General features: G+C 44.1%; 2 protein-coding genes and 1 long non-coding RNA gene across 7 annotated transcripts in view; 2 read left to right on the top strand and 1 right to left on the bottom strand.

Moving 5' to 3' along the window:
• MAPK8 (mitogen-activated protein kinase 8) overlaps window positions 1-18,687 on the top strand; it is a 29,255-nt gene extending 10,568 nt beyond the window's left edge. For 2 of the 4 annotated variants that reach the window (XM_081005620.1, XM_081005621.1), the window contains exons 5-13: window positions 648-706; window positions 822-960; window positions 1,467-1,632; window positions 6,392-6,463; window positions 9,141-9,323; window positions 9,782-9,906; window positions 12,887-12,950; window positions 14,473-14,550; window positions 17,109-18,687. In XM_081005620.1, the coding sequence (XP_080861746.1) occupies window positions 648-706; window positions 822-960; window positions 1,467-1,632; window positions 6,392-6,463; window positions 9,141-9,323; window positions 9,782-9,906; window positions 12,887-12,950; window positions 14,473-14,550; window positions 17,109-17,254 (1,032 nt within the window). In that variant the 3' untranslated portion in view covers window positions 17,255-18,687. Of the gene's footprint in view, window positions 1-647; window positions 707-821; window positions 961-1,466; window positions 1,633-5,953; window positions 6,026-6,391; window positions 6,464-9,140; window positions 9,324-9,781; window positions 9,907-12,886; window positions 12,951-14,472; window positions 14,551-17,103 lie in introns of all 4 variants that reach the window. The other 2 variants (XM_081005622.1, XM_081005623.1) reach the window with 2 other exon arrangements.
• LOC308477313 lies at window positions 4,648-5,636 on the top strand. The gene is made up of 2 exons (XR_013986476.1): window positions 4,648-4,724; window positions 5,084-5,636. It is a non-coding gene; the product is annotated as an uncharacterized lncRNA (long non-coding RNA).
• Window positions 18,688-21,123: 2,436 nt separating the features above from the next.
• ARHGAP22 (Rho GTPase activating protein 22) overlaps window positions 21,124-25,908 on the bottom strand; it is a 45,085-nt gene continuing 40,300 nt past the window's right edge. For both annotated transcript variants that reach the window (XM_081005508.1, XM_081005509.1), the window contains 3 exons: window positions 25,007-25,128; window positions 23,898-24,744; window positions 21,124-21,746 (listed from right to left, as the gene is read on the bottom strand). In XM_081005508.1, coding sequence (XP_080861634.1) covers window positions 21,518-21,746; window positions 23,898-24,744; window positions 25,007-25,128 — 1,198 coding nt within the window. In that variant the 3' untranslated portion in view covers window positions 21,124-21,517. The remainder of the gene's footprint in view (window positions 21,747-23,897; window positions 24,745-25,006; window positions 25,129-25,908) is intronic.

The raw sequence follows: 25,908 nt of genomic DNA, 5'->3' as shown, positions 1-25,908 counted from the left end.
TTCGGCTAAACCTCACAAAGTGTTTTACATAAAAAGATGAAAACAAGCGCAAATTAAAACTATATAACAAAATAAACAAAGATAAGCTACAAGGGAAAATAATACTTCCCCCCATTCTCCATTTTTTTTTTATTTATTTATTTCCACTCGTCCTACCCTACCCATGCAAAGCTACAATTGCATAAGTAAATTAAAATAAAAAAATCCTTCCAGTAGCACCTTTAAGACCAACTAAGTTAGTTCTTGGTATGAGCTTTCGTGTGCAAGCACACTTCTTCAGATACCACTTCTTCAGATACCAGATATCTGAAGAAGTGTGCTTGCACACGAAAGCTCATACCAAGAACTAACTTAGTTGGTCTTAAAGGTGCTACTGGAAGGATTTTTTTATTTTGACTATGGCAGACCAACACGGCTACCTATCTATAAGTAAATTAAGTATAAGATGAGAGTTACCTGTGTACAGTACAGCTAGTTGGGCTTGTCTTTGAGGTTATAGGTGAAAATGTGAGAGAGCTTCAGTGAAGTTCTGATTTGATCAAATGCTATGTTTTCTTGTGTGTTTCTTTTTGCATTTATTACTTAACTCACTTAGAGACAAACAGACTGTTTGTGGGCCTTCATTGTGACGTGTTTCTTTCCCATAGATAATTGGCCTATTGAATGTCTTTACCCCACAGAAATCACTGGAAGAATTTCAAGATGTGTAAGTATAATTTTTTTGTAAAACTTGTTCGGCGAGTACATTACGAGTGCACAATTGATTTTATGGCCTAAGTTGCTGCTCTCGTCTGATTTTACGCTTTGATGTTCTTCAAAAGTTACATAGTGATGGAGCTCATGGATGCAAATCTCTGCCAAGTGATTCAAATGGAGCTTGACCATGAACGAATGTCCTATCTCCTCTATCAAATGCTGTGCGGCATTAAGCATCTTCACTCAGCTGGAATTATACATAGGGTTAGTGAGATTATTGCTGTTGTTTTAACATTCCTGTTTGGGGAGTATTTTTCTTTCCTGTTAAGCCAAGGAAGATTGCTGTTCACTTGAAATAAAACTGCCATGGTGGCTATGTTTTAAACCAACTGCAGTTTCAAAACAGCCTTCAAACGCAGACCTATGTACAACACATTATAGTAGTCAACCCTATATCTTACTACAAGATAAGCAGATGAAAGGCACTCCCTAGCAGAGAGGCCACCTGTCTGGTCATACCTCCAGATTACAAACTTAATCCTCTAGGGCAGGGGTGGGGAACCTGTAGCCTTCTAGATGTTGTTGAATTCCAACTCCCATTGTCCCCAGGCAGCATGAGACTTCTGGCTGAAAAAACTCCTCCCCACACTTGTATCATAATTACCAGTTTGTTTTTTATCTTCTACCGGGGACTTTCATGCTTGGCTTAGAATAATCTCTCTCTCTCTCTCTCTCTCTCTCTCTCTCTCTCTCTCTCTCTTTCTTGAAAGGATTTGAAACCTAGCAATATAGTAGTAAAATCTGACTGCACGCTGAAGATTCTTGACTTTGGATTAGCTAGAACAGCAGGAACCAGCTTTATGATGACACCTTATGTTGTGACTCGTTACTACAGAGCACCAGAAGTCATCCTAGGGATGGGATACAAAGAAAATGGTCAGCAACTTTCATTTTGTCCCTTAACATAATGTGCTTTATATCTTCTGTCCCTACACCCTGCACGTTACATCTTACATTTTTCTCAGCTGCTGAAACTTATTTTTTAAAATAACACCATGACCTAAGTATGCTAAATGTTTAATCCCACTATGTTGTGTTGAAAGCATGTTAGGAAATACTATTTATACATTGAGGAAACATAGGATGCAGTTGTTTAGATAAAATATGCTCTTGGGACAGTGTTTTATTCTATCTGCACAAATAACACTTTCCCACTCTATGCTAAGTCCACCTTGATCTCATGTTTGACATGGAGGTTACAATTTTAAGCTCAGTTATCTAGAACTGATAATGGAAATGGATGTAAAACTTCATTCAAGCCACCACTCAGTTATCAGCTTTTATCCTGCAAAAGCTGCAGTGTGGTGGCTGCTGCTTGTAGCCTGAGATGGTGGCCAATCTCCCACCTTCTCTGGGGACTGGAGAGACAGGTGATATCTGTTGCAGATTTAGATTTACCAAAAACTTTCCCCACCATTTCCAAATAATGAAGGTGAATGAATAGGTAGGCTTTTCCAGAGAGATAAAGACAGATGAATGATCAGAAGCAGCAATTGCTCCTTGCAAGTTGTACTTGCACAATCCTTCCTGCTGTGTGGCCATGAGAGAGGAGTAACTGTGGAGATGACAGCTGCTCCTTTCCTGCTATCCCTGTGGGCAGCACGGAAGGGAGAATTAGTCAAGCAATGGCTGTAAGATGCACCTGCCTCTGCTTCCAAGATCTCACTTGTCATCTTCCTCTGGGAAGCCGTACTGCTCATTCACACTCCTTTTTACACTCTCCTACTAGAAAGAGAGGGACGTGGGTGGCGCTGTGGGTTAAACCACAGAGCCTAGGGCTTGCCGATCAGGAGCTCAGTGGTTCGAATCCCCGCAACGGGGTGAGCTCCCGTTGTTCGGTCCCAGCTCCTGCCCACCTAGCAGTTCAAAAGCACGTCAAAGTACAAGTAGATAAATAGGTACCGCTCTGGCAGGACGGTAAATGGCATTTCCGTGCGCTGCTCTGGTTCGCCAGAAGCGGCTTAGTCATGCTGGCCACATGACCCGGAAGCTGTACGCCGGCTCCCTCGGCCAATAAAGCGAGATGAGCGCCACAATCCCAGAGTTGGCCACAACTGAACCTAATGGTCAGGGGTCCCTTTACCTTTACTAGGAAGAGAGGAAACCATGTTTGCTGTTTTTTATAGAGGTAGCTACCATTTCTTCATGCTTGTCCTCAGCTTCTCTCCGGGCAAGTGTTAGGGAGAGGATTGGGACAATAGAACATAGAAAGCTGCCTTATACTGAGCCAGGCCACCTTTCTCACATCTGATGTCCTATGGGATCCCAGGACAGGTAGAGATGTAGCTGCCAATGTACCACCAGGAGCTGTAAAGTGCACTCCTGATTGTGCACTGGCAAGGGAAAGCAGGCTTCGGCTCTCCCACTCATCAGCGGATGGATGGTAGAGCCAAAGCCTGCTTCATCACCTGCGCTAACAAGTTCCCCAAAGCCACAATTCTCAGAGTGGCTTAACAACCAGTCCCATTTATTTATTTATTTACTTAGTACTAAATAGATTTATATACCGTCCTTCATCCCAAGATATCAGGGCGGTTCACAAGATAAAAATACAAGGTAAAAGCACAAATACATACCATATTGGCGCGAATATAAGCCGCTCCATTCCTCGCTGCTCCTGGCTGCATACTGGGCGTGGGGGAGACTGTGCTGCGTTGCTGGCGGCCTTTCCCCTTCCTCGCTCTCTCCCTTCCCGGCCTTTGGGGAGAGGATGGGGGACTATGCGCGGGGAGGGTGCTTCTTCACCACGCTCCTGGCACTGTTTGCCCCATGCTCCTGGTTGCATACCGTAAGGTCACAAATACAAACCACACTTTAACTTTTCATGGTCAGAATTTTGGGGGAAAGTGTGGCTTATATTCAGGCCAATATGGTAGTTAAAACAAAAACAACAATAGTTAAGATGAAAACAAAAGGGAGTGAGCGGAATAGGGGTTTCCTAACAACTCTCAGCACGTATAACTAACTGCGGCTGCAAGAATTACTTAGGGGAAGCCATGACTCTTTAAAGTGGTGTCAGAGTGATTGAAATGTATTGCATGAATGTGGTTTCTATCAAGGACCTCAGAACTCTACTTCTTTAAGAGGTTCTGATGAACAGGAGCAGGAAATTCCCTACTGGAAAAGGAAAAGCTAATTTGCCTTGTAGTTGACCACGTTGTCTATAACAATGTGATGTTTGTTTGTTTATTAAATCTCTATACCACACTTCATCTGAAATCACGAGGCAGTTTACAAAATAAAAACACATAAATACATACCATAATAGGAAACAAAAACAATACCCCGTTCTCTCTCACATAGATTGCTTAATTGGCCAAAGGCCTGGGAGAAGAGGGATGTTTATGCCTGGCACCTAAAGATAGGCAAGAAAGAGCTTCCCACAAACAGGGAGCCAGTATAGAAAAGGTCTGTTCTTGTGATTCTACCCTCCGAACCTCCCATGGAGGAGGCACAGGAAGAAGGACCACAGATGGTGATTGCAGGGTCTGGGTTGGTTCATATGGGGAGAGGTATTGCAGTCCCGAGCTGTTTTAAGGCTTTATAGGTCAAAACCAGCACTTTGGAATGGGCCTGGAAACTAATTGGCAGCCAGTGCAGTCAGGCCAAGAATGACATTACATGCTCAAACCATCTTGCCCCGGTGTTAGCACACCAGTCCACCATAGGAAGCTGTTTCAGGGAGCCCTGGTATAAATTAAGGGGTACCTTGTGATAAGAAAGAATGCTGTGCTTGGAATTCAAAGGGGACACTTTTTGCATAGCAGCAGCCTTAGCTCCAGTGGCGCAGTCTTGTTTGTGGCACATTCTTCCCAGAGAAGGCTCTCCATATGGATGCCATTCAACTTACCTTGGATGATGGTGCTCCCAGAGAAGAGACTCCAGAGATGAACATAGGCAGGTTGTGATGGGAGCAGATACCTGTTCAGGTACCTGTGTGAAAAGCACAACTACAAGTGTTTACAGTGGTGCCCCGCAAGACGAATGCCTCGCAAGACGGAAAACCCGCTAGACGAAAGGGTTTTCCGTTTTTGAGTTGCTTTGCAGGACGAATTTCCCTATGGGCTTGCTTCGCAAGACGAAAATGTCTTGCGAGTCTTGAGATTTTTTTTCCGCTTTCCCCCCCCCTTTATCTAAGCCGCTAAGCCTTTAATAGCCTTTTAGCAGCTAATCCGCTAAGCCGATAAGCCTTTAATAGCCGCTAAACCACTAATAGCGCTAATCCGTTAAGCCGCTAATAGGGTTGCTTCGCAAGACGAAAAAACCGCTAGACGAAGACACTCGCGGAACGGATTAATTTCATCTTGCGAGGCACCACTGTAGTTAGAAACTTGTACCCCAGGCTCTAGCACTTTGAATTGTGCTCAGAAATGGCCTGGAAGTTCTCTCGATACCCTCCAGGCAGTCCTGGTCCTGGTGGCTGTATGATGAGCTAATGGTAGTTTCCAAGCAGTCTTCAGAGGCAGGCACATGTATAGTACGTTAGAGCACTCAACACTAGGATGTTTATCAGAGCATGGATAATTGTGAACAGTCTGTCTTCATCCTGGAGAGATCCCAGCTGGTATGCCATCCTAAACTGATGAAAGGCACTCTTTTGGCACAGAGGCTATCTGGGCCTTTGGTGACAAGGGTGCATCTAGGAGCCAGCCCACCTATCCCTTGATGTTTTAGAGTGAGTGCAACCCATCTAGAACCGGTTGAACACAGTCTGAATAGATGAGCCACCTACCCTCCTGATGTTCTACCTTTTTGAGATGGATTAATTCTCATTACTAATTATGAACCTGTGTGTATTTTCCTCTGTCATTTCAGCTGTTTGTTAAGCAATTCGGTTATTGTTAATCTTTTCTTAACGAACAAGAATTTTTGTTTTGTTTTTTTAAAAAAGCTTTGAAGTATTGGGGGTTTACTCCACTTCCGCTTAGCAAGTTGCGTTGAAATGTAATGGGAGCTATGTAAGGACGCTATTCTCCTGTGACCATTATTGCTTCCATTGGGTCCCACTCAGAACACGTTTTGGACATATGGAGCTGTGTGTGTGTGTGTTCTAAAAATACGTTTACAGCTTGATCCCATGATTGCTTCTTCCTTTTTGGTGCTTTCTCTGCAGATAGTAAAATGCAGTCATGCCTCCTGCTTCTTTAATTTTCAGTGACAATTTGCTTTGCTTCTTCTTTTTGTGCTACAAACATAGTGGATTTATGGTCTGTTGGGTGCATTATGGGAGAAATGGTTTGCCACAAAATCCTCTTTCCAGGAAGGGACTGTATCCTTGCACTGCTGCAGCATGTGAATTTTTTGGTAACTAATACCTTGTGACTCTCTTCCCCCTTTGTCCCCGTCCCCCCCAAATATTCCTTGGAAAATGCTTATAACTCCCTCCACCCACCCTGAAAAGGCTCATAATTATTTCCTCCGGATGAGTATAAAAATTATTAGAATAAATTTGGTTCTATTGAGGCTGCATTTAGCAGTAGGAAATAGTCTCTGCTGGTATGATAGCAAGCACATCTTCACTTTTCTCATTCATTTTCATCCTGCACTGCTCTTTATTATCATTGGGTTTTTTTTCCTTTTAAAGTCCTTTTTGCTTTTCTTTTAATCAGTTAATGTCATTGCATTTTGTTTTCAGTTGACATTTGGTCAGTGGGGTGCATCATGGGAGAAATGATCAAAGGTGGTGTATTATTTCCTGGTACAGACCGTATCCTTACTTTGGGCCTAGAACTGAATGATCAAAAGTCAAATGTATTCTAGCATTTTCCTTTTCAACATCAAATAATGCTGTCTCCAGCTGCCGAGGCTTTAAAATTCTGTTGTTTCAAACACGTATACAGTTTGCTGTTTTCTCCAATTAAGAGCATAGGCCTACTTGCTTTGTAAACAAAGTGGTTTTTATATGCTCCAGAACAGTAAAAAGTTTTGTGTTGATTAACAGTTCCACCAGCCGGAGGAACACCTTGCATGGTTGTGTCTTTGTGTGATTTGGGCTTGAACACAGACGTGTTTCTAGTGAGCAGCATGTGCAAAATTAGTGAGATCTATTTAATATCCTTCTGCTTTTTTTCTCTGTAACTTCATTTTTTGCATTTTCTCCTTTCTATTGAGTACCCAAGCATATTGTCTTAATTGTTTATGTTTAGCTTTGTGTCCTAACAGAGCTAGTTATTTAATATTCTGTTAATCTTCATTTGTGTGTGGACACCTTCATTAGTGGTACTGCTATTTAGTAGTGTTAACAGGTTGGGGCAATAGGAGCACCTGCTCTGGATACCACTTAGAGAGTAGCATGAGATGGGCATCACTTACACAATGACTGACCCTTGGATAAGTGTTTGATTCCCTGGTTTTTCCTCTCTCTCTGGTCCTTTAACATTCTTGTTAGCAATCATTTCTGACTCTTATAACGTATTTAGCTACAAGTGATTCCCTGACTGATGCAGAACTGTTCTTGGCTTAGATTGAGGTATGGGGAGGAGGTATTGGCTTACTGGGTTTGATGGGACAAAAGCACCACACCCTGTACTGTCAAATCTTCTTGATATTCCCTTCAGTGTGATTAATAGGGCAAGGGGTGTTTTGGAAGACACTTTCTCAAGTGATGATCACAGGTTTCCCCAAATTATCAGACATTCAAAACAGATAGATACAGAAGTCATGGGAGAGTTCAACTACCCCGCTATCTGTTGAAACTCAAACTCTGCCAGCAATGTAAGGTCCAGCAAATTCCCCAGTTGCCTTACTGACAATTTCATTTCCCAGAAGGTTGAAGACACAACAGGGGGATCATCTGTCTTGGTCCTGGTCCTGGTCCTCACCAACAGGACAGGGAGGAGGTTACTGATAAATGAAACAGAAGTACTGGGAACCTTGGGAGGAAGTGATCATGTCCTCTTGGGTTTCATCATACAGAGGCAACGTAAAGCTGAGGGTGGTCAAACATGCACTCTGGACTTTAAGAAGGCTGATTTCGAAAAGCTTAAGGAACTAGTGGGTGAGATCCCATGGTCAGAAATAGTCAAAGAGAAGGGATGGGAGTTTTTTAAAGGTGAAATATTGATGGCACAAATGCAGACGATTCTAACAAGAAAGAATAGTGAGAGGCACCTAAAGAAACTGGTGTGGCTGCACAAGGAGCTTACAGATGAGCTGAGATTTAAGAAGGGCATGTATAAGAAATTGAAGAAAAGGGAAATCATGAAGGAGGAGTATTCCTGAGTAACCTACAGCTGCAGGGAGATGGCCAAGTGCAAGAAAAGTTACATACACAGTATATAAATATAAGGATGGTTTCTTTGGCTATGCTCAAAGCAAGAGGAGGATATATTATAGCCATCTTCAAATATCTAAAGGGCTATCACATGGAAGATGAAGCAAGCTTGCTTTCTTCGGCTCCAGAGAGCAGGACCCAAACCAATGGATTCTAGTTACAAGAAAGGAGATTCGACTAAACAGGAAGAACTTTCTGACAGTAAGAGCTGTTTGATAGTGGAACAGCCTCGCTTAGGAGGTGGTGGACTCTCCTTCATTGGAGGTTTTTAAGTAAAAGTTGGATGGCCATCTGTCATGGATGATATAAACGAGATTCCTGCATAGAAGGGGGTTGGACTAGATGACCCTCAGGATCCCTTCCAACTCTACAATTCTATGATTTTGTGAAATACTGATTTCCTAAGAGTACTTCTTGGCTCAGGACCAGAAGATCAGCAGACATACATATACATATACAGAGAGTAAAGTTAATAAGCTATGTTCACATAGGTGTTCCCTATATGCTAAATGGTTTGCTTCTGGGTTTGTATGGTGTGGTAGACGATTTTGAAATTTGATATTGAATCTTGGGTTGTGATGTCTTATTCTGTTGATTAGGCTACTGATTGGAGAACTCAGATTAGTTCAACTGGATCAATTATATGTGAGCTTTCATATTTTTATTCTCAAGGTTTAAAAATCGTTAGGATGGTGAAATGAAATAGTTTCAGTTAAACCTGTTGCCAGATTGTTTAGAAAGAAGTAATATTCAGGTATTTTCCCGTGTAGTTTTCCTGCTAAGTTTTCTAAACTCTCCAGAACAGTCTTGAATGTGGCAGTCCTAACAACGGAGGAAACTCAGACCTTCAGTTGATTCAAATTCTTTCTGTTTTCTATACTGTTCTGAAAGCCTCTAAGTGGCATTTTGAAATGCATGAGATCCTGTGTGCCAGGTGAGACTAGCCCTTGTTGAGATCATAGCGAAAAGAGCAGTTATTTGATTTAGCCATCATTGGTTCTCTAACAAGTTATTGTTGGCCATAGCTCTCCCATTTATTATTGGTGTAGTTTTAACATGGCCTTTGTCCTGAACGCTACATAAACAATTTTCCTTAGCTGCTTCACCTCAGATATTGATCAATGGAATAAAGTTATTGAACAACTAGGAACGCCGTGCTCAGAATTCATGAAGAAGCTGCAGCCAACAGTGAGGACATACGTGGAGAATAGGCCTAAATATGCTGGTTATAGTTTTGAAAAGCTCTTCCCAGATGTCCTGTTTCCAGTTGATTCTGAACATAACAAACTGAAAGGTAAGAGTTTTGTGCAGTGCTTCACTTCGATTTCCACTGTGGCAGACACAAGCCCACGTGCCTCTTTCTCTTTCCAGCTCAGATGGAGGAGTAAGAGGCTAGTTTTGGTTCTGTGCTTCCATCCAGCAAATGCAGAACCAAAACAAAGCCCAGCCTTCTTTCCGTCTTTGAGAGCGGGTTGGGATAATCCTCAGTTCCAGGGTTGAGAAGATGCCTTGCATTTATCTTGCTCTCTAGAGGCTGGCTGACACATCGCCATGATGAAAGTAGTGAGCAAGACTGTAGAGCCTTGCTCATAAACTACATTGATAGTGAAGCAGCTAGTTTGGTTGTATCGCCAAATAAGCTGTATAATAATAAGTTTGTTCCTTATTTTGCTTATGGCTCTCACCCCACCCTTTTCCATGCTGCCCGAAATGTTTAAATATTACATCCTATATTAAATGTTACTCCTGCAGCCAGTCAGGCAAGAGATTTGTTATCCAAAATGCTGGTGATCGACGCATCAAAAAGAATCTCAGTAGATGAAGCTCTACAGCACCCATACATCAATGTCTGGTATGACCCTTCAGAAGCAGAAGCAGTAAGTTTTATTTATTATTTAGAATCTGGATTCTCTTGCTGACAGGGACACCACCGATCATGGTGTCTGATGCCGGAAGGTAGCCCAAAAGGCTGGTTGTCTGCTCTACAGCTTATAGTTTATTCTTTACATGATTGAATTGGAGTTTCAGAAGGTTCAGGACAAGCTGAGCCAAAATGGGAGGCATTGCAAAAAGCTTTGCCAGAATAGAAATCAACCCCCTTTTGAAGGAAAGTGGTCCTAAAACTAATTTATTCTGAGATGAGCCGTAGGCTCTGTTTGCCCTGGCACATAGCTAAATCTTTTTTTCTTTTTTTTAAGTCATTTTTATTTTATTTTACAAAATACAGATACAGTGGTACCTCTGGTTGCAAGCAGGATCCGTTCTGGAGGCCTGTTGGCAACATAAAAAGCCTGCAACCTGAAGCGCCGTATCTGCGCAGGTACGTGGCACAATTTGGCGCTTGTGTGCATGCGCGAGGTGCGATTCAGTGCTTCTGCACATGCGCAAGTGGCGAAACCTGGAACTAACCCTTTCTGGTACTTCCGGGTCGCTGCGGGACGCAACCTGAAAAAATGTATCATGAAGCAAACGTAACATGAGGTATGACTGTACAGTCATACCTTGGGTTGCAAACACTGAGGGTTGCGCGTTTTCAGGTTACGGACGCGCGAAACCCGGAAGTGCCGGAATGGGTTACTTCCGGGTTTCGGCACTTGCGCATGTGCAGAAGCACCAAATTGCGTCATGCGCGTGCGCAGACGTGGCGCTGCAGGTTGCGAATGTGCCTCCCACACAGATCACGTTTGCAACCCGAGGTTCCACTGTAAACGAAAAGTAAAAAAACAAACCATATCTATATAAAGAGATTCTCTGAATCTCGGGACTTCCTCCCATCCCCTCCATGGGGTCTCACAGCACATAGCTAAATCTGACTGGCTGTGTAGCAGCCATCATTTAATTTTTTTAATTAAATATATTGGTCACTTTTTTTTTTTTTTTTTGCCATGGCACCTCAAAGTGACTTATATTAAAAACAGCAACAACACACACATGAAAACCAGGGAAAGAAATACGTTAAAACATCCCACCCCCTAAGAAGGCCATAGATGGTTAAAAGCCAAATGGCCCACGTATAATGCATTGCGTAGCTTGGGCCATCAGCCATAGCTGGTGGAAGGCACTCTGCACCACTGAGGTCACCTGAGTCTCAAGCGACAGCAATGGATGCAGAAGTACCCTTAAGCCATGTACCTGCTCCTTCAGAGGAAGTGTAACCCATAGGTAGGCAAACTAAGGTCCAATCGCCTTCTCAATCCGGCCTGCAGATGGTCTGGCATTCAGCGTGTTTTTACATGAGTAGAATGTGCCCTTTTATTTAAAATGCATCTCTGGGTTATTTGTGGGGCATAGGAATTCGTTCATATTTTTTCCAAAATATAGTCCAGCCCCCACGAGGTCCAGCCCCCCACCGGCCCCCTGCTGAAAAAGTTTGGTGACCCCTGGTCACTGTAACCCCTTCAAGAGCAGGCGACTCCCCATCTGTCCAGTCTAGGGAACTGTCCATTAACAGTGCCTCAGTCGTAACTGGACTGAGTGTCAGCTTGCTGGCTCTCATCCAGTCCACTGCCAAGGGAAGACAGCGCCCAGCACATCCACTGCCTCACCTGCCGATGTAAAGCAGAAATAGAGTTGTGTTTCGTTAGGATATTGCTCCGAAACTCCAGATGACCCCATTTAGCGGTTTCATGTCATGAAGCTAAGACTGCTTGCAAAAGAGGGAAAGGGAGATAAAATTTGGCTGCCAAATATCTGTGAGAAGGGTAGGATTAACTTGAAGAGCATTTGGCTCAGCACTAGATGATGATGATGATGATGATGATGATGATGATTATTATGCTTTTTTATGACTCCTACACATTATGTGCAAGGTTCAGAGTTTCCAAGTTATGCTGTAAGTGTAATTATATGAGTATTCTTTTTTTTTTTTTTTTGTGGGGCGGGATTTTCATTTGTATTGTCGTTTTCACTTTGCTGATGTCCAACTCATGGACGTCTTACGCATCATGGGGCAGGTTGGCACTCATAACTCCTAAGCCTTTATTATGCTGCATACAGCTAGTTGTAGCATTGGGATTATTTTCCAGAAGTGGCTTGAGGAGACATTTTAGCACACGAATTAGCACTGCTGATTAGCAGCCTAAACATAGAGGGGACTCAGTGAATTTCAGAATCCTGCTGTATAGCAGGAAATCTAGGGAAATGCAAGTGGAATGCTGGGCATGTACAGTATTCCTACAAAGCAGTGTTGGTCAGCTTAGAGGCACAAGTGTAAGTTATGCCACTTCTTGTGGAAAAGGTCCATTTAAATTACCTATGTTTATGCATGTGATCGGGATGCGGGTGGCGCTGTGGGTTAAACCACAGAGCCTAGGACTTGCCGATCAAAAGGTCGGCAGTTTGAATCCCCATGATGGGGTGAGCTCCCGTTGCTCGGTCCCCGCTCCTGCCAACCTAGCAGTTCGAAAGCACGTCAAAGTGCAAGTAGATAAATAGGTACCGCTCCGGCGGGAAGGTAAACGGCGTTTCCGTGTGCTGCTCTGGTTCGCCAGAAGCGGCTTAGTCATGCTGGCCACATGACCCGGAAGCTGTATGCAGGTTCCCTTGGCCAATGAAGCGAGATGAGCGCCGCAACCCCAGAGTCGGTCATGACTGGACCCAATGGTCAGGGGTCCCTTTACCTTTACCTCTAGGCATGTGATCAACATTGGGCCCTTGTCACAATACCCTCCCCCAGTGACATAGCAGGAACAAAAATTCTACATAATCATAGGTCCTTGAAGAATTTCATGGCTGGTGTGTAATTCAAAATAATTAATAAATTGAGGGCCTGGGATCCTGGGATCAATACTGAAATTGAGAGTGTAAATTTATATTTGCTACCTTTTATTCAGTTTTCTGCCACATTTTTGTTTTCAGCCTCCTCCAAAGATACCAGACAAGCAGCTGGATGAAAGAGAGCACACAATAGAAGAATGGAAAGGTGAGGTTAATACTTTAAGTATTAATATTATTAGCAATGAAGCTTTTGCTGCACTGTTTTAAGATGCTAAAGTGTGGTGGGAACTGCATTTGCCCCCACAAACTGTGTTGGGAATAGCAGCCCCCAACAATTTTCTAAATCAGCAGGTTCCTGAACACTTGGGTTGGTTGGTGGTTCTTTTTCTCAGCCTTTAGTCCTGTAATAATAATAATAATAATAATAATAATAATAATAATAATAATATTTTATTATGTATACCCTGCCCATCTGGCTGGGTTTTCCTAGCCACTCTGGGTGGCTCCCAACAGATGATCAAAAACAGAATAAAACTTCAAACATTAAAAACTTCCCTAAACAGGTATGCCTTCAGATGTCTTCTAAAAGTCAGATAGTTGTTTATTTCCTTGACATCTGATGGGAGGGTGCCACTACCGAGAAGGTAGAACTTGTGCAAGCTTATTAATATATAGCTTATTTATATCTGCTGGATCAGACCAAAGGTCCATTTTGTTCAACATCCTGTTTCCAACCAGATGCCTTTGGGAAGCCCACAAATAGGGCAATGAATCGCAGGAGTACTGTACTTAATGTTCAGTTATCATTTTGTGCTCACAGCTAGGTAAAGTAGGAGATTGGTATCCATTATTTCAGTGCCTTCTTATGAAGGAAGTACAGAATCTAATCTGCTTGTAGCTGGAAAAGAACAATGAAGTGTGGGTATCATGAATAAGTTAATTAAGGTGGAGTGAAAGAATACAATCCTGTGTGAGTATCATCATCTTTGCATGGCCAGGGAGGCAGTTAGTTGTATGGCTCAGAGTCCTGCAGAAAAGGAGAGAACAAAGGTCAGAGAGAAACTTGGAACAAAATGTGTGGGAATTAAGAGTTAAAAAAGGGGCTTCTCCTTGAACTTTGATAAAGGCGTTGCTTTTAAAATCCCTTGCACATTTTAAGAATTGGGTGTTATAGTATCCATTAACTAGCTTTTGATATATCCAAATAGGATCTGTAAAGGCACTATAATGGCCATCTCTCTTCAGGACTAATATCCATGCCTCTATATTTTTCTTTCTAGAATACTAGCAGTGCAACTTTTGGAAAAGGCACCCATTGTGTCTTTGAAGTCTCTTGCTTGGGTAGATTTTCTGTTTCTGATAGTGTTCTGAAGTTTAGCTAGTTTTGTGGTTGAAGAATCATTTGACCCAGAAGCATTTAAGGAAGCAAACGTTGCCTGCAGATATCGAGGAGTCGGGGTGGGTGTGGCCTTTTCAAAATGCTTTTTTATATGCTCATCCCCCCTGAAGCTGTTTGCTCAGTGAGTTGCTCAGTTTTGCAAAGTGGAGCAGAACGGCGGTGTTTCACGGGTGCATTGTTTGACTTGCCTAATGTACTACATTCTCTTCTTTCTCCTTGATCAACAGATTTATGTTCAATAGACTATGTGATACTTGTTATATAGGAGTCTGTTTCTCTGGCTTGTTTGAAATACTGTATGGATAACACTATACCTGGTGATTTTCAGAGTTGATTTACAAGGAAGTTATGGACCTGGAGGAGAGAACCAAGAATGGTGTTATATGTGGACAACCGCCTCCTTTAGGTTGGTTTACAATAAAAGTGCTGTTGCTCTAGTTTCTGCCACTTAGCCCTCTTCAGGTGTTTGTGCTGGAGCATGGAGAAGGAAGTGAGGACAGCCCTTCCACATTCCCATCCACCTTCACTACATGGAGAAGAGCTGTCTGTACCAGGCAACCTGCTCTACAGTACTCATGTGCATTTTACACACATACCCAGTTACCCATTATTGCCATGATACAGTAAGTCATTTTAGAAGCCACTGCAAATTTCTGTGATGGTGTATGCACAAGCACTTCTGATTCACCTTCTTCCCCTGCAACAAGGTGGCAGGTGTAGATCTGTTAATATCTGCATGCAGTAAATACACCTGCCTCCTTCACTGTGAATAGCCGTGTGCAGCTGTCTCAGGTCTGTGGGGCCTGTTTGGGTCTATCCAACCTCAAAAAAGTCTTTGAGGGATACAAACACTAATCCCAATTCTCTGTTGCTAGATGTTACCTTAAGAACATGAGGTGGAATAATGAAGGAACAGGTTCAACATTTTTGTCTTACAAACATCCCATCAGTGCAAGTGTATCAGCTTGGCAGATGGAATTATCCAACCCCACAAAGCCAGTTGAGGAGGGGAAATCCCTGTTATGCAAGTGGAAACCCTTGCTTGCGCTGGGCTTTTGCTGGCAGGATCCATTTGGTGAATCCCATCCAGTTTTCAGTACTTACTCCATCAGCCCTTTCCCAAATCTTTGTGACTGCTGAACTCTGGAGAAATAACTCACTGAGTTAAAGGCTGCTTCTCCACTTGAGCTCAGAGAGTTTTGCTAGTCTGCTTTCTGTCTGTCACTTTGAAAAAGCAGCTTTTGGGGGCCCCCAGAGAGACTGAGGACTTCAGGAAATCCCTGATCAGACTTGCATTGCCTAGCTAACAGTGTAATCTGACTTGGGCATATGCAAACCTCACCTGAATCACCCATGTTTGCCTTGGAAGGAGACCCCTGTTGGTTACCTGGTCTTTCTTTGTTGGAGCCCTATAATTGGGGGAGGTTTTTTTGTTTGTTTCCATTTTAAATAAATGGGAGTTAGACATCCTTGCTGATCTACTTCAGACCACTCAGAGATCTACTGGAGCCCATTTCTGGCGTAGACAACACACAGCAACTGCAACCTTTGCGCCAGGCAGGCAAGTCACCCTCCACTCTGCACACGTGTCATAAGCTCACCTGCGTCCCTAATGATGGAATGCCCCAACTTCCAGAGGCGTATCCTCTGTGGGCATATTTGTTCATCCTACCAAAGGGTTCTTTTTTCTCTTCAGAGCAACTCCCACCTCCCAGGGCTTTCATTCTCTCTGACTGTGGAAGGCCTGCAACTTTGGCAGTGGGGTGCTGTTATCATATCCCTTGAAGGCCTTGTCCCCCAACCTCTCTGACTCTCAGCTTCCTGAAGTCAGCTGCCTTGGCCTCACGGGGACGAGTTTGATCCCCGAGGGCCAGGAGCTCATGGCACCAAGCACCCATCCACAACCACTGTCCAGCAGAGAGGCATGTAATATTTTGCACAGTATGATTGATAGCCCCTAGACCCCTCCTGACTTTCTATCTATAGTGCCTGCTGTTTGTTAGGTAGGTTTACTGTGGATCTTGACATTTCTTACATCAGTAGCTTTGTAGGGGAGTAATCTGCTCTGGCCTCCTCACTCCTACTGCCAAACTCACCAGCTAACATGACCCTTTGCCACAGGTTGAGATGCTTTGCCGACTGGGCCACCCTTTTTTTCTTTGCTTACAAAGTGAACTCCCTGGATTTGTAGGCCTGACTAGCTTCCCCCAGCTGTTGCTGCAGCCAGTTAGGTCAGGAGCGCCTTGTTAGAAAAATGCAAGGAGGAGTGGCTCAATTATTGGGCTGCACCCGGTTCCAGTGAGTAGAAATCTGAAATGGGATTTGGGGACATCTTGCCCCCCCCCAATGAATGGATTCTTTTTTGTCAGGGGGGGTTGACAAAGGTGGGTTAAGGTAAAGATATGGGCAGTGAAGGACCTCTGGGATTGCAAGAAGTTGACTCCCTTTGGGACTTTTTAAAATTGAGCTGATTTTTAACTTATTTTGAAACTTAACCAAAAGCTGAGCTTTTAACTTGGATTGAGTCTTACCTTTCCACTTAGCTCATATACAGCGCTTAATAACTTTGCGATAAGCTTAATCTTGAGCTTCAACTGAGGGTGGTTGGTTGGTTTTCGTTTTAGAACCTAAGTTGCCCTCTAGCTTTAAGTTGTAACTTAGACTGTCTGGTTTTTTAAAACGGCACTGAAAGCTGACACTCAAGGGGTTGTTTTAAAGTTGATCCTAGTTTTTAACTGGTTTTAAATGGAGCTGAAAGCTGAAACGTTTAACCTGGAATGAGATCTAAGCTTACACTTAGCTGATGTGCTGTCCTGTGTAACCTAAAACTGAATCCTGCAAGACTTAAGTTTAACCAGCCTGTTATGAGCCAAGTGCATTAATGGCCAGTCAGAGTGAAAACGAGCCAGTGAAGGAGGCCAGTCTCTCTGTAACCGAATTGATGTTCTGTTTCTCATAGCACAGGTGCAGCAGTGATCAATGGTTCTCGGCATCCCTCTTCATCGTCATCTGCCAATGACGACTCTTCAATGTCTACTGACCCAACATTGGCCTCCGATACAGACAGCAGCCTAGAAGCCTCCACAGGCCCCCTGGGTTGCTGTAGATGACTACTTGACGAACTGGGGGACAGGGGTTCTTTTAGTTACAAAAATTGGTGGTATTATTTGGGGGAGTGTTTTCAAAAGTAATTGTGGGATTCATTTCAGAGTGCTAATTTTAATTTAAGTTGCGTTTTCAAAGTAAGCCACAATACTTTCCTGTAATAAATTGTACAGTATTAATAATTTTTATCATGAGTTTTTAAATTTGCATATGTTTTACTACTGTGATGTGGACCTCGTTTTTAAAAATTACATTATTAAATGTAACATTGCTGTCCCGTTTGTTACACGACAGCTTTATTTAAGGTTTACTTGAGTTTCGGAATCATTTTATTAGGGTATCTTTGTGTGTTGCACACCCTTTTTCAGTCCATAAGCTAAATGTTTTATTTTTAGCCATTTGAGTGGTTAAACTATCTAATTATAGGCTAAGGTATAGCCATGGAGATAGCAGTCCTGAACAGAGACATCTCCTGCGGTGTATAGGGAACATTATATAAGCTCTGACAATGTCACATTTTCTTGTGCCCAAAGGAATCACTCAAAACAAGATGAAGAAGCATGATAGAGCACGCCGCCTTTGCCATGCAAATTTAACTTGCCCCATAGTTAAATAGATTAACAATGCAAATTCATGTTTCCCACACTGAATATGGTTCTGTGGTGCTCATTTCTCTACCTTCCTTGCATATTCAGGCTAGTGCATCTCTTAGTTTATAAAGCGCTCTTTCTCCCAAATTTAGCACTTTCTCCTTACACAGCATACTGTCGCTTCAGGATCTGCAGCGAATGCATTGCATAAGATGATGCTGCAGGAACGTCCATTGTGTTGCACTGACAGCGTTCCTCTTTTGCCTCACCGTGTCATTGGAGTGGCATAGAAACCCCCCCCCCCCAAACTGACAGTGGGTCATTCTGAAGCCATGAGAATTGGGTAGCATTTCAGCACAGAGATCCCAACTTTGGGCGCGCTCCCTTAAAAAAACAACAACAAACCATCAACAACTATGTAGAAATGTTAAATATAATGTAAAATGGTGCTGCTCTTCACTGAAGTATGTTAACTGTTTACAGTGTACATTATTGAATGATATTTTTTTGTGCAACCGATTAAGTTCTGTGTGAGTAAAACAATCATTGGGAATTTGTCCTTAGGAAATGCAATGTTTGTGAATTTAGGCTGTGCTGACTGCCTTGCGTAGATAGAAGTATTTTGTGTAGTGGATTTAAATGTGAACAAAACTGTACATCAGTGCTGCCTACAGAAGCAAATATTAAACGATAGCACAAGTATCTTGTTGGACACAACCATGAAGGCTGAGAGAATTGAATCTTGCCTGAAACTGTTTGGTTCTATCCATCCAGTTCTTTGGAAGCGAAAGTCTGTTTGTTTGTTTGCTTGCTTGCTTGTTTTTAAAGAGAGGCTACTTCTTTTCAAATTTTTGTTTGGTCTGTGTTTGTTTTCAGTGGCTGCAAGAAAAGCAAATGTTTTCAGGCAGCATGGGAAAAAACAGGATTGGGTGATTTCACATTGTTTGCCATTCTGGAAAGTGACAGAATGGCAGGCAGTAGATTTGGCGGGTGGGTAGGGGAAGATGGGGACACTTTGCCATGTGGTCCAGATTTTGATGATGTAGTGGCATTTATTTTCTAACCCTGCCCCTTACTACCCTCGGTAGGGCAATTCCACACCTCTTTCCATCCCAGAATATAATGGTGCCTTTGTAGACCCTGGCTTTCTTCTCGTTCAATACTCTTTCAACCAACTATATACCCCCCCCCCCAGTGCCTCTGCCAGTTAATTCACATAGATTCAAATAGAGCTATTGATTCATATAGGGCATTCTCGTTTTATCTTCCCCACTTCTTGGGATCAGAAGCTGCAAAGCTAGAGAGACTAGCAGGAAAAAGCAATAAATGTATAAACCACAGGCAACAATAGCAGGGCTTTACCAGCTCAAGCTGAAATGTTACCACACTTTAGAGGGTTGGGGGGGGGGAAGTGGTCAGAACTGGCACCCTCTCCCTCTAGTTGTAGTGGGATTTACAAGGCTCTTACTTAAGTTAAATGGGACACGGGTGGCGCTGTGGGTTAAACCACAGAGCCTAGAACTTGCTGATCAGAAGGTTGGCAGATCGAATCCCCGCGACGGGGTAAGTTCCTGTTGCTCGGTCCCTGCTCCTACCAACCTAGCAGTTTGAAAGCACGTCAAAGTGCAAGTAGATAAATAGGTACCGCTCTGGCGGGAAGGTAAACGGTGTTTCCGTGCGCTGCTCTGGTTCGCCAGAAGCAGCTTAGTCATGCTGGCCACATGACCCAGAAGTTGCATGCTGGCTCCCTCGGCCAATAAAGCTAGATGAGCGCCACAACCCCAGAGTCGGTCACGACTGGACCTAATGGTCAGGGGTCCCTTTACCTTTACCTACTTAACTATGTTTGTTTACTTTAATTTTGAACCATGGCATCCTGGCAATGAGTAAAAGTGTGTCATCTTGTTATGGTCCTTGAGGAATGGGTGAGCTTTGATGTTGGAACCAGTGGTGGCATTATGGGCCCAGATTAGAGATTCTAATCTGTTTACAGCAGCCATCGTATCTAGTTCGGTTATAGTTCTTAGAGCTGGTCTGAAAAATGATGCAAATGGTGCTCTTTGTTAATTTTTGGGAGCCCGTTTGACAACTCTTGAAAATTCCCAAGCCAGTTTTTTAACCTGAAGCCCACAGTACAGAACGAGGGACAGACTGGTGTCTTGAATGAATGTTTCCTTTTTCTATAGCTGGAAAAAATAATCAACACCTTAACTGAGGATTACACTCAGATGCTAAACACTGTGCATGGGCTCTGTCTTCCTTGTGAGATTCTCAAGAGGCTTAACCACGTCTGGAAATTGGGCAGTGGAGTACAGTAACTCTTATCTTTCTTTCCCCCGATCCCAGAAAAGCAATTTCTTCTTACGCATTTATTGTGCGCATATATATTATCCAGCGTCTCACCTTCCTGGTTTCCCTGAAATGAACTTAATGCCATTTTTGCAGAACCTGTGAACGTTTCTGAACTGTTTAAATGCAGTTTTGCCTACTGGGTCCCTCAAATTTCATTGTTTGGTTGAAGGCACTTGACATTTTTCCGGGGCCTCCAGCATTCTCCTTGTTGCCTATCCTATCTCATCTGAGAACACAACCACAGCCCTTCCCCACTATGTCAAACAGAAGTAGTAGAGGCAGAAAGTAGGGCTACTTATAAAAATTATAATAAGCCACATGTTGTGCGAAACCACATCAGAGGAGGAGATTCGTGTGGCTTTTGGGCAGCTGGGTATTGTGGGTCAAACTCCAAAACACCTTTCAACAGAGGTTCTCCTAAAACGTAGCTTGTTTGGAAGGGGCATCATAGAACACATCCTAGACTTCTGTTGGAAGTTGAAGAGAATTGAAAGAAAGTGAACCAGTAGCAGGGTTGTTCCTTCTGGTGAATGGAGCTCCATAAAATAATGCAGTCTGAGAGATGCCGGAGTCCTGGGGGATTCCTTGCTCACATCCTGCTTGTGGAATGCTCTCGGGGAGACTCACATGGAGCCTTCATTGTACATCTTTAGGTACCAGGCAAAAACGTTCCTTTTCAACCAGGCCATTGGCTGGTTTAACATTCTATGGCTTTTAAAATGTGGGGTTTTTTGGGGGGGGGTATTGATTTGGTTTGCATATGATCTTGCTTTTATTGTGCATTTTGCGTTGGTATTTTGTGTTTTTATGCTGTGAACCGCCCCAAGAGCTTCAAAGGAAGGGCAGCATGCAAACTTAATTCAGTTGCTGTTGACACTGTAAGCTGGCAGTATTGATTATGCAAGCAAGCAGTTATGCATAGGATAGAAATGTTGACTATGCAGGTTCGTTTTAATTTAGCAGATCAGTTAAATGTTGCAAACCGAACTTTGTGCTCCTGCGCAGGAGAAGGCAGTGCATTGCTTCAGCAGAGTTCAAGCACTTTGCAACCATGCACAGTATCACACTTGCCCTGGGCCATCAAAAAGAAACTGCCAGAAATGATAACAATCCCCCTTGCTTTCCAGATAAGAGGTTCAACTTCTTCCTCGCCAATCTATCATTTATCTTCAGCTGTTAACAACTTCTCTGGCAGTTCAATACTATGTTTGTAAGTCAGTAATTTAGCAAAAGTTTTCCGCACCACTGCAAGCAAAGGGGCAAAATGGATCCATGCCATTTTGAAGTGGGGAGCAGGGCAGGAGGAATCTGGCTGGCGGCTTCTCTTTATTTTGGGGTGCTGGCCATCTGGCTTTCTGCAGTCAAATCCCCCAAAGTTTTGAAGAAATCTTCCATCTCTTCTTGCAGGAGGTGGTTTCTCTTGTCTGCATCATTCCGAGCCCTCTCAGAGTTCCGCAACTTGATCGCCAGCATTGTGTATTTCTTCTTTTCTTGATCGAGCTCTTCTTCTAATCTTGCCACCCTCTTCCTCAGTTCCGTGTTTGCTTCTTCAATCCTTAAAGCCAGGAGAGAACACGAACAAGTTAAACTTGCAGCAAATGCTGCCACATGTTTATCTGTGATGTGACGACCTGCCATAGAAAGCCTGGGAAAGTCATGTCCCCATAGTGACAAAGCCAGCCAACTTTGTTTTGTACTGTACTAGTGCAGGACATTTTTCTGCCCGAAGTAGAGCCCAAATACAGCACACAGGGACAACAGTTTTTAAAAGTCTGCACCATTCAGACACCAATTCCTGCCTTCATCTATCTCCCTCACATGGTGCCATTGGAAGCATGTCATATCACTATGGACTCAACTACACAGTTCAATTTATGTGGTGGTGCTGGAGGAGACTCTTGAGAGTCCCATGGACTGCAAGAAGATCAAACCTATCTGAGTGCTCACTGGAAGGACAACTCCTGAAGCTGAGGCTCCAATACTTTGGCCACCTCATGAGAAGAGAAGACTCCTTGGAAAAGACCCTGATGCTGGGAAAGATGGAGGGCACAAGGAGAAGGGGACGACAGAGGACGAGATGGTTGGACAGTGTTCTCGAAGCTACCAGCATGAGTCTGACCAAACTGCAGGAGGCAGTGGAAGACAGGAGTGCCTGGTGTGCTCTGGTCCAGGGGGTCACGAAGAGTCGGACACGACTAAAAGACTAAACAACAACAATAAATACATTTTAAAAATGTGACACCAGATGGTGCTGTAGAGCAGCAATCCCAAGTCAATGAAAATTTCCATTGGGAGCTGTATTTTTTATAGCGTTTTTAAATAACTCTAGATTCAGCCCTTGATGTACGGCAGGCCCAGCCCTCAGTTTGTGTATGCAAATTTTTCAGTTGCACATAAATCTATAGGTGCAGACTGCTCACCTTACCTATTTTGTAACTCTAAAAATGTAGGATTTGCCTGTTGAAGTGGTGGGAAAACAAAATACCTTTGGGAAGACCCCCAGGGTATCCACACCCATCCCTGTGCAGAAACACCATTCAACCTTTTATTAAATGTATCTCCAAAATGCTAAATCAAATCTACATGGCACCAATACTTTTTCTGTATCTCTCTTTGTGCAACCATGCACTACAAGATATAGAGGAAGTGAAATTACTTCATCATGAAGCACCCTGAGTGCAAGCTGACGTCAAACATATTCCCACATCAGCATGGACATTGCAGCTTAAGCTCTCTGAAGCCATGGTTTTTTGGGGGGGGGGGGTATGTGTGCAATTGTAAGCACATCAGAGCCTTCCAAAAAGGCAACATCTCCAAGGCAGGAGGGGAAACCCCAGATCCAAGTAAATCTTGGCAAAAATCAGAAGCTGCCCTCTTGTCCTTTGTCTTTATCCCTGGCATGAGCATGGTAGGTAAAGGGACCCCTGACCATTAGGTCCAGCCGTGACCGACTCTGGGTTGCGACGCTCATCTCACTTTATTGGCCGAGGGAGCTGGCGTACAGCTTCTGGGTCATGTGGCCAGCATGACTAAGCTGCTTCTGGCGAACCAGAGCAGCACACAGAAACGCCATTTACCTTCCCACTGGAGCGGTACCTATTTATCTACTTGCACTTTGACGTGCTTTCAAACTGCTAGGTTGGCAGGAGCAGGGACCGAGCAATGGGAGCTCACCCCGTCGCGGGGATTCAAACTGCCGACCTTCTGATCGGCAAGTCCTAGGCTCTGTGGTTTAACCCACAGCGCCACCCGCGTCCCATGAGCATGGTATTTCTTGTTAAATTGTCTTCCTAAAACACTAAATGGCCCAAACCAGTGCTATTTTTCTAGAAAAAGAGGTGCTGAAACTCACCATGACCTCCCTTATTATCTTACAATGGCAACGGAGCTCACTTGAGAGGTGCTGGAACTCCGTTCCAGTGAGTTCTGGCTGAAAAAAAAGCCCTGGTAAACCTCTGATTTCTCAGATAACTGAGTGGGTAAGCTGAAGTCAACACGGAAGGGAAAGAAAGTGCTGTTTTTCTAGAAAAAAAGTGCCGGAACTCACCATGAACACCACCTTTGTTCTTGTATAATGGCAATGGCGCCCAATTGAGAGGTGCTGGAACTTAGTTCCGGTGAGTTCCAGCTGAAAACAACAACAACCATTCAGAGCCTCTTGTCTCGACTCTCAGGCATTTATTTGCCTGCCTTCTGGAACGCTTACCTTTTGATACTGGAGTCATATGCAATCCTTTGTTTGCTCAGCTCTGCCTTCAGCTCGGCGACAAGACTCTGCAGGGCTCCAGAGCAGTGGGCGGAGTCTTTGGAAGCAGACGCCCCATTGTTTGGATCACTGTCGCTGCTGCAAGACGCCCCTGACCTCTCCCCGCTGTTATCCAAGCAGGCTTCGCTTTGCGGGAAGGAGCTAGCCGTGGCCCACTCCACCTGAAGAGAGCTCAAGGCCGAGGAGTCGCTGGCCCGACAGGCAGGGCAGCTGCTGACGGAGTCCACGGCGAGAGAGAGTTCGCAGGATGAGCTCGACCAAGTGGCACTGGTGCTGCTGCTGTGGGTGCTGACAGAGAGGCCGGCAGTGGGGACATTGTCGTAGGTGGATAGTCTCTGAGGCGAACCTGTGGCCCGCCCTCCTGAGGACGGCCTGCAGTGGCCTTGAAGGGAATACAGTCCATTCATGAGCCAGTTCCCACCGGAAGGGAAACCGGGGCTATCCAGCAAAGAGCTTCCCAGTTTGTGACTGAGCGACCCGGACCCCTGCTGCCGAAAGGAGTATTTCCAGGCGGGCAACGTTTGCCTTCTCTTGCCGGGGCTCGTTGCAGGAAGGCTGCAGTCTGCTTTGCTGTTCTGCTCCTTAGCTGCAGAAGATGCTGCCTTGAAGAGGTGGCTCACAGGGTTGACCGTGGGGCTTTCTAACTCGCGGTCCGCCCTGCTGTCCTTGGATAGATGGTCTATTGTGCCATGTGGGTGCTGGCCGGGGCCCTCCATCAGAGAGGCACCGAAGAGCTGACCATGCTCGCTGATCAAAGCAGTCATTAAGTGCTGGACCAGGGAAGTACCTGTGTGGTGATGTTAAGAGAGTTAGGTGGAGACAGCCAGCTTAATCCTTTGCAAACATTTGCGATGATATCTATACTCAGAGCAGACTCACAAAAACCAATACACTTGGACCACTGAGTTCAGTGGGTCTGCTTTGACTTGGTATTTTGTCTAGAATTCTTTTGCATTCAACAACTGAATAGTCACAGGTTCTATAGCTGCTGAAATTGTCCACACACACCTGAAATATGCTTCAGAACCTTAGGAATATAAAGTGCCTACCTTCCATTATAGCTAACGGATCTTCTACTTGCGGTCGAAGGATATTTGGTCCAAATACAGTGGCAAGATTCTGGACACTCATCTTGTTATGGCTCGAGTGAGACTGAACTTCATCGAGAAATCTTGAAAAGACCCCACCCAAGAGAGAAGTGAAAGTTACATTCACCACCAACTCTTCTCAGTGGAGGAAGAAGACCAGAGCGAGGAGTTACCACTTGTGTCGCTGCCATGGCTCTCTTTACGAAGGGTCAAGTTAGAATATGTGGGAGATACAAGATGAGTCTCCTGATGCTTTTACTTTGCAGAAAATGCTTCCTCAACATCAGCCCTCTAGATGTTTTGAGACTACAATTCCCATCATCCCTTACCACTGGTCCTGCTAGCTAGGAATCATGGGAGTTGTAGGCCAAAAACATCTGGAGGGCCGAGGTTGAGGAAGCCTGCTCTAGCCTATATAGAACTAGAGATATGAGGCAAAAAGTGCAGATGCTATTCTGACCAACTGTTGCTGTTTTTTAGAAACTAGTTACTACCACCTTTCAGTTCTGTTAACCAATGAATGAAGGCACTGCTATGATTAACGTTTAGGAGAACAGTGCAAGTCACGCCAAGACAGGTGTTTCTAGCTCATCTCTTTCTAGCTCATCTCTCCGTTCTACATTGCTACAGCTTGAGGATGTGCCTTTTCCATCATCTCAAGAATCTGAGGGTGATTCCCCTGCAGCGTTTCCTGTTCTACCACCACCCAATTGCATGTGACTGCCACAATAGGCTACAGCTCCTTTTATTACTGCAAACAGGTCTTCCAGTGGGGTGGAGCCATTGGAAGGGCAAGCCCTGATGGCCTTTCCAAAGCTTCAGTTGACTCCGAGCCTTTGCCGAGACAACATCTTCCAAAACTC

This window comes from Podarcis pityusensis (genome assembly GCF_964106645.2).
Source record: "Podarcis pityusensis genome assembly, chromosome: 5".
NCBI classification, from domain to species: Eukaryota; Metazoa; Chordata; class Lepidosauria; order Squamata; family Lacertidae; genus Podarcis; species Podarcis pityusensis.
This window is presented reverse-complemented; position numbering and strand designations above follow the sequence as displayed.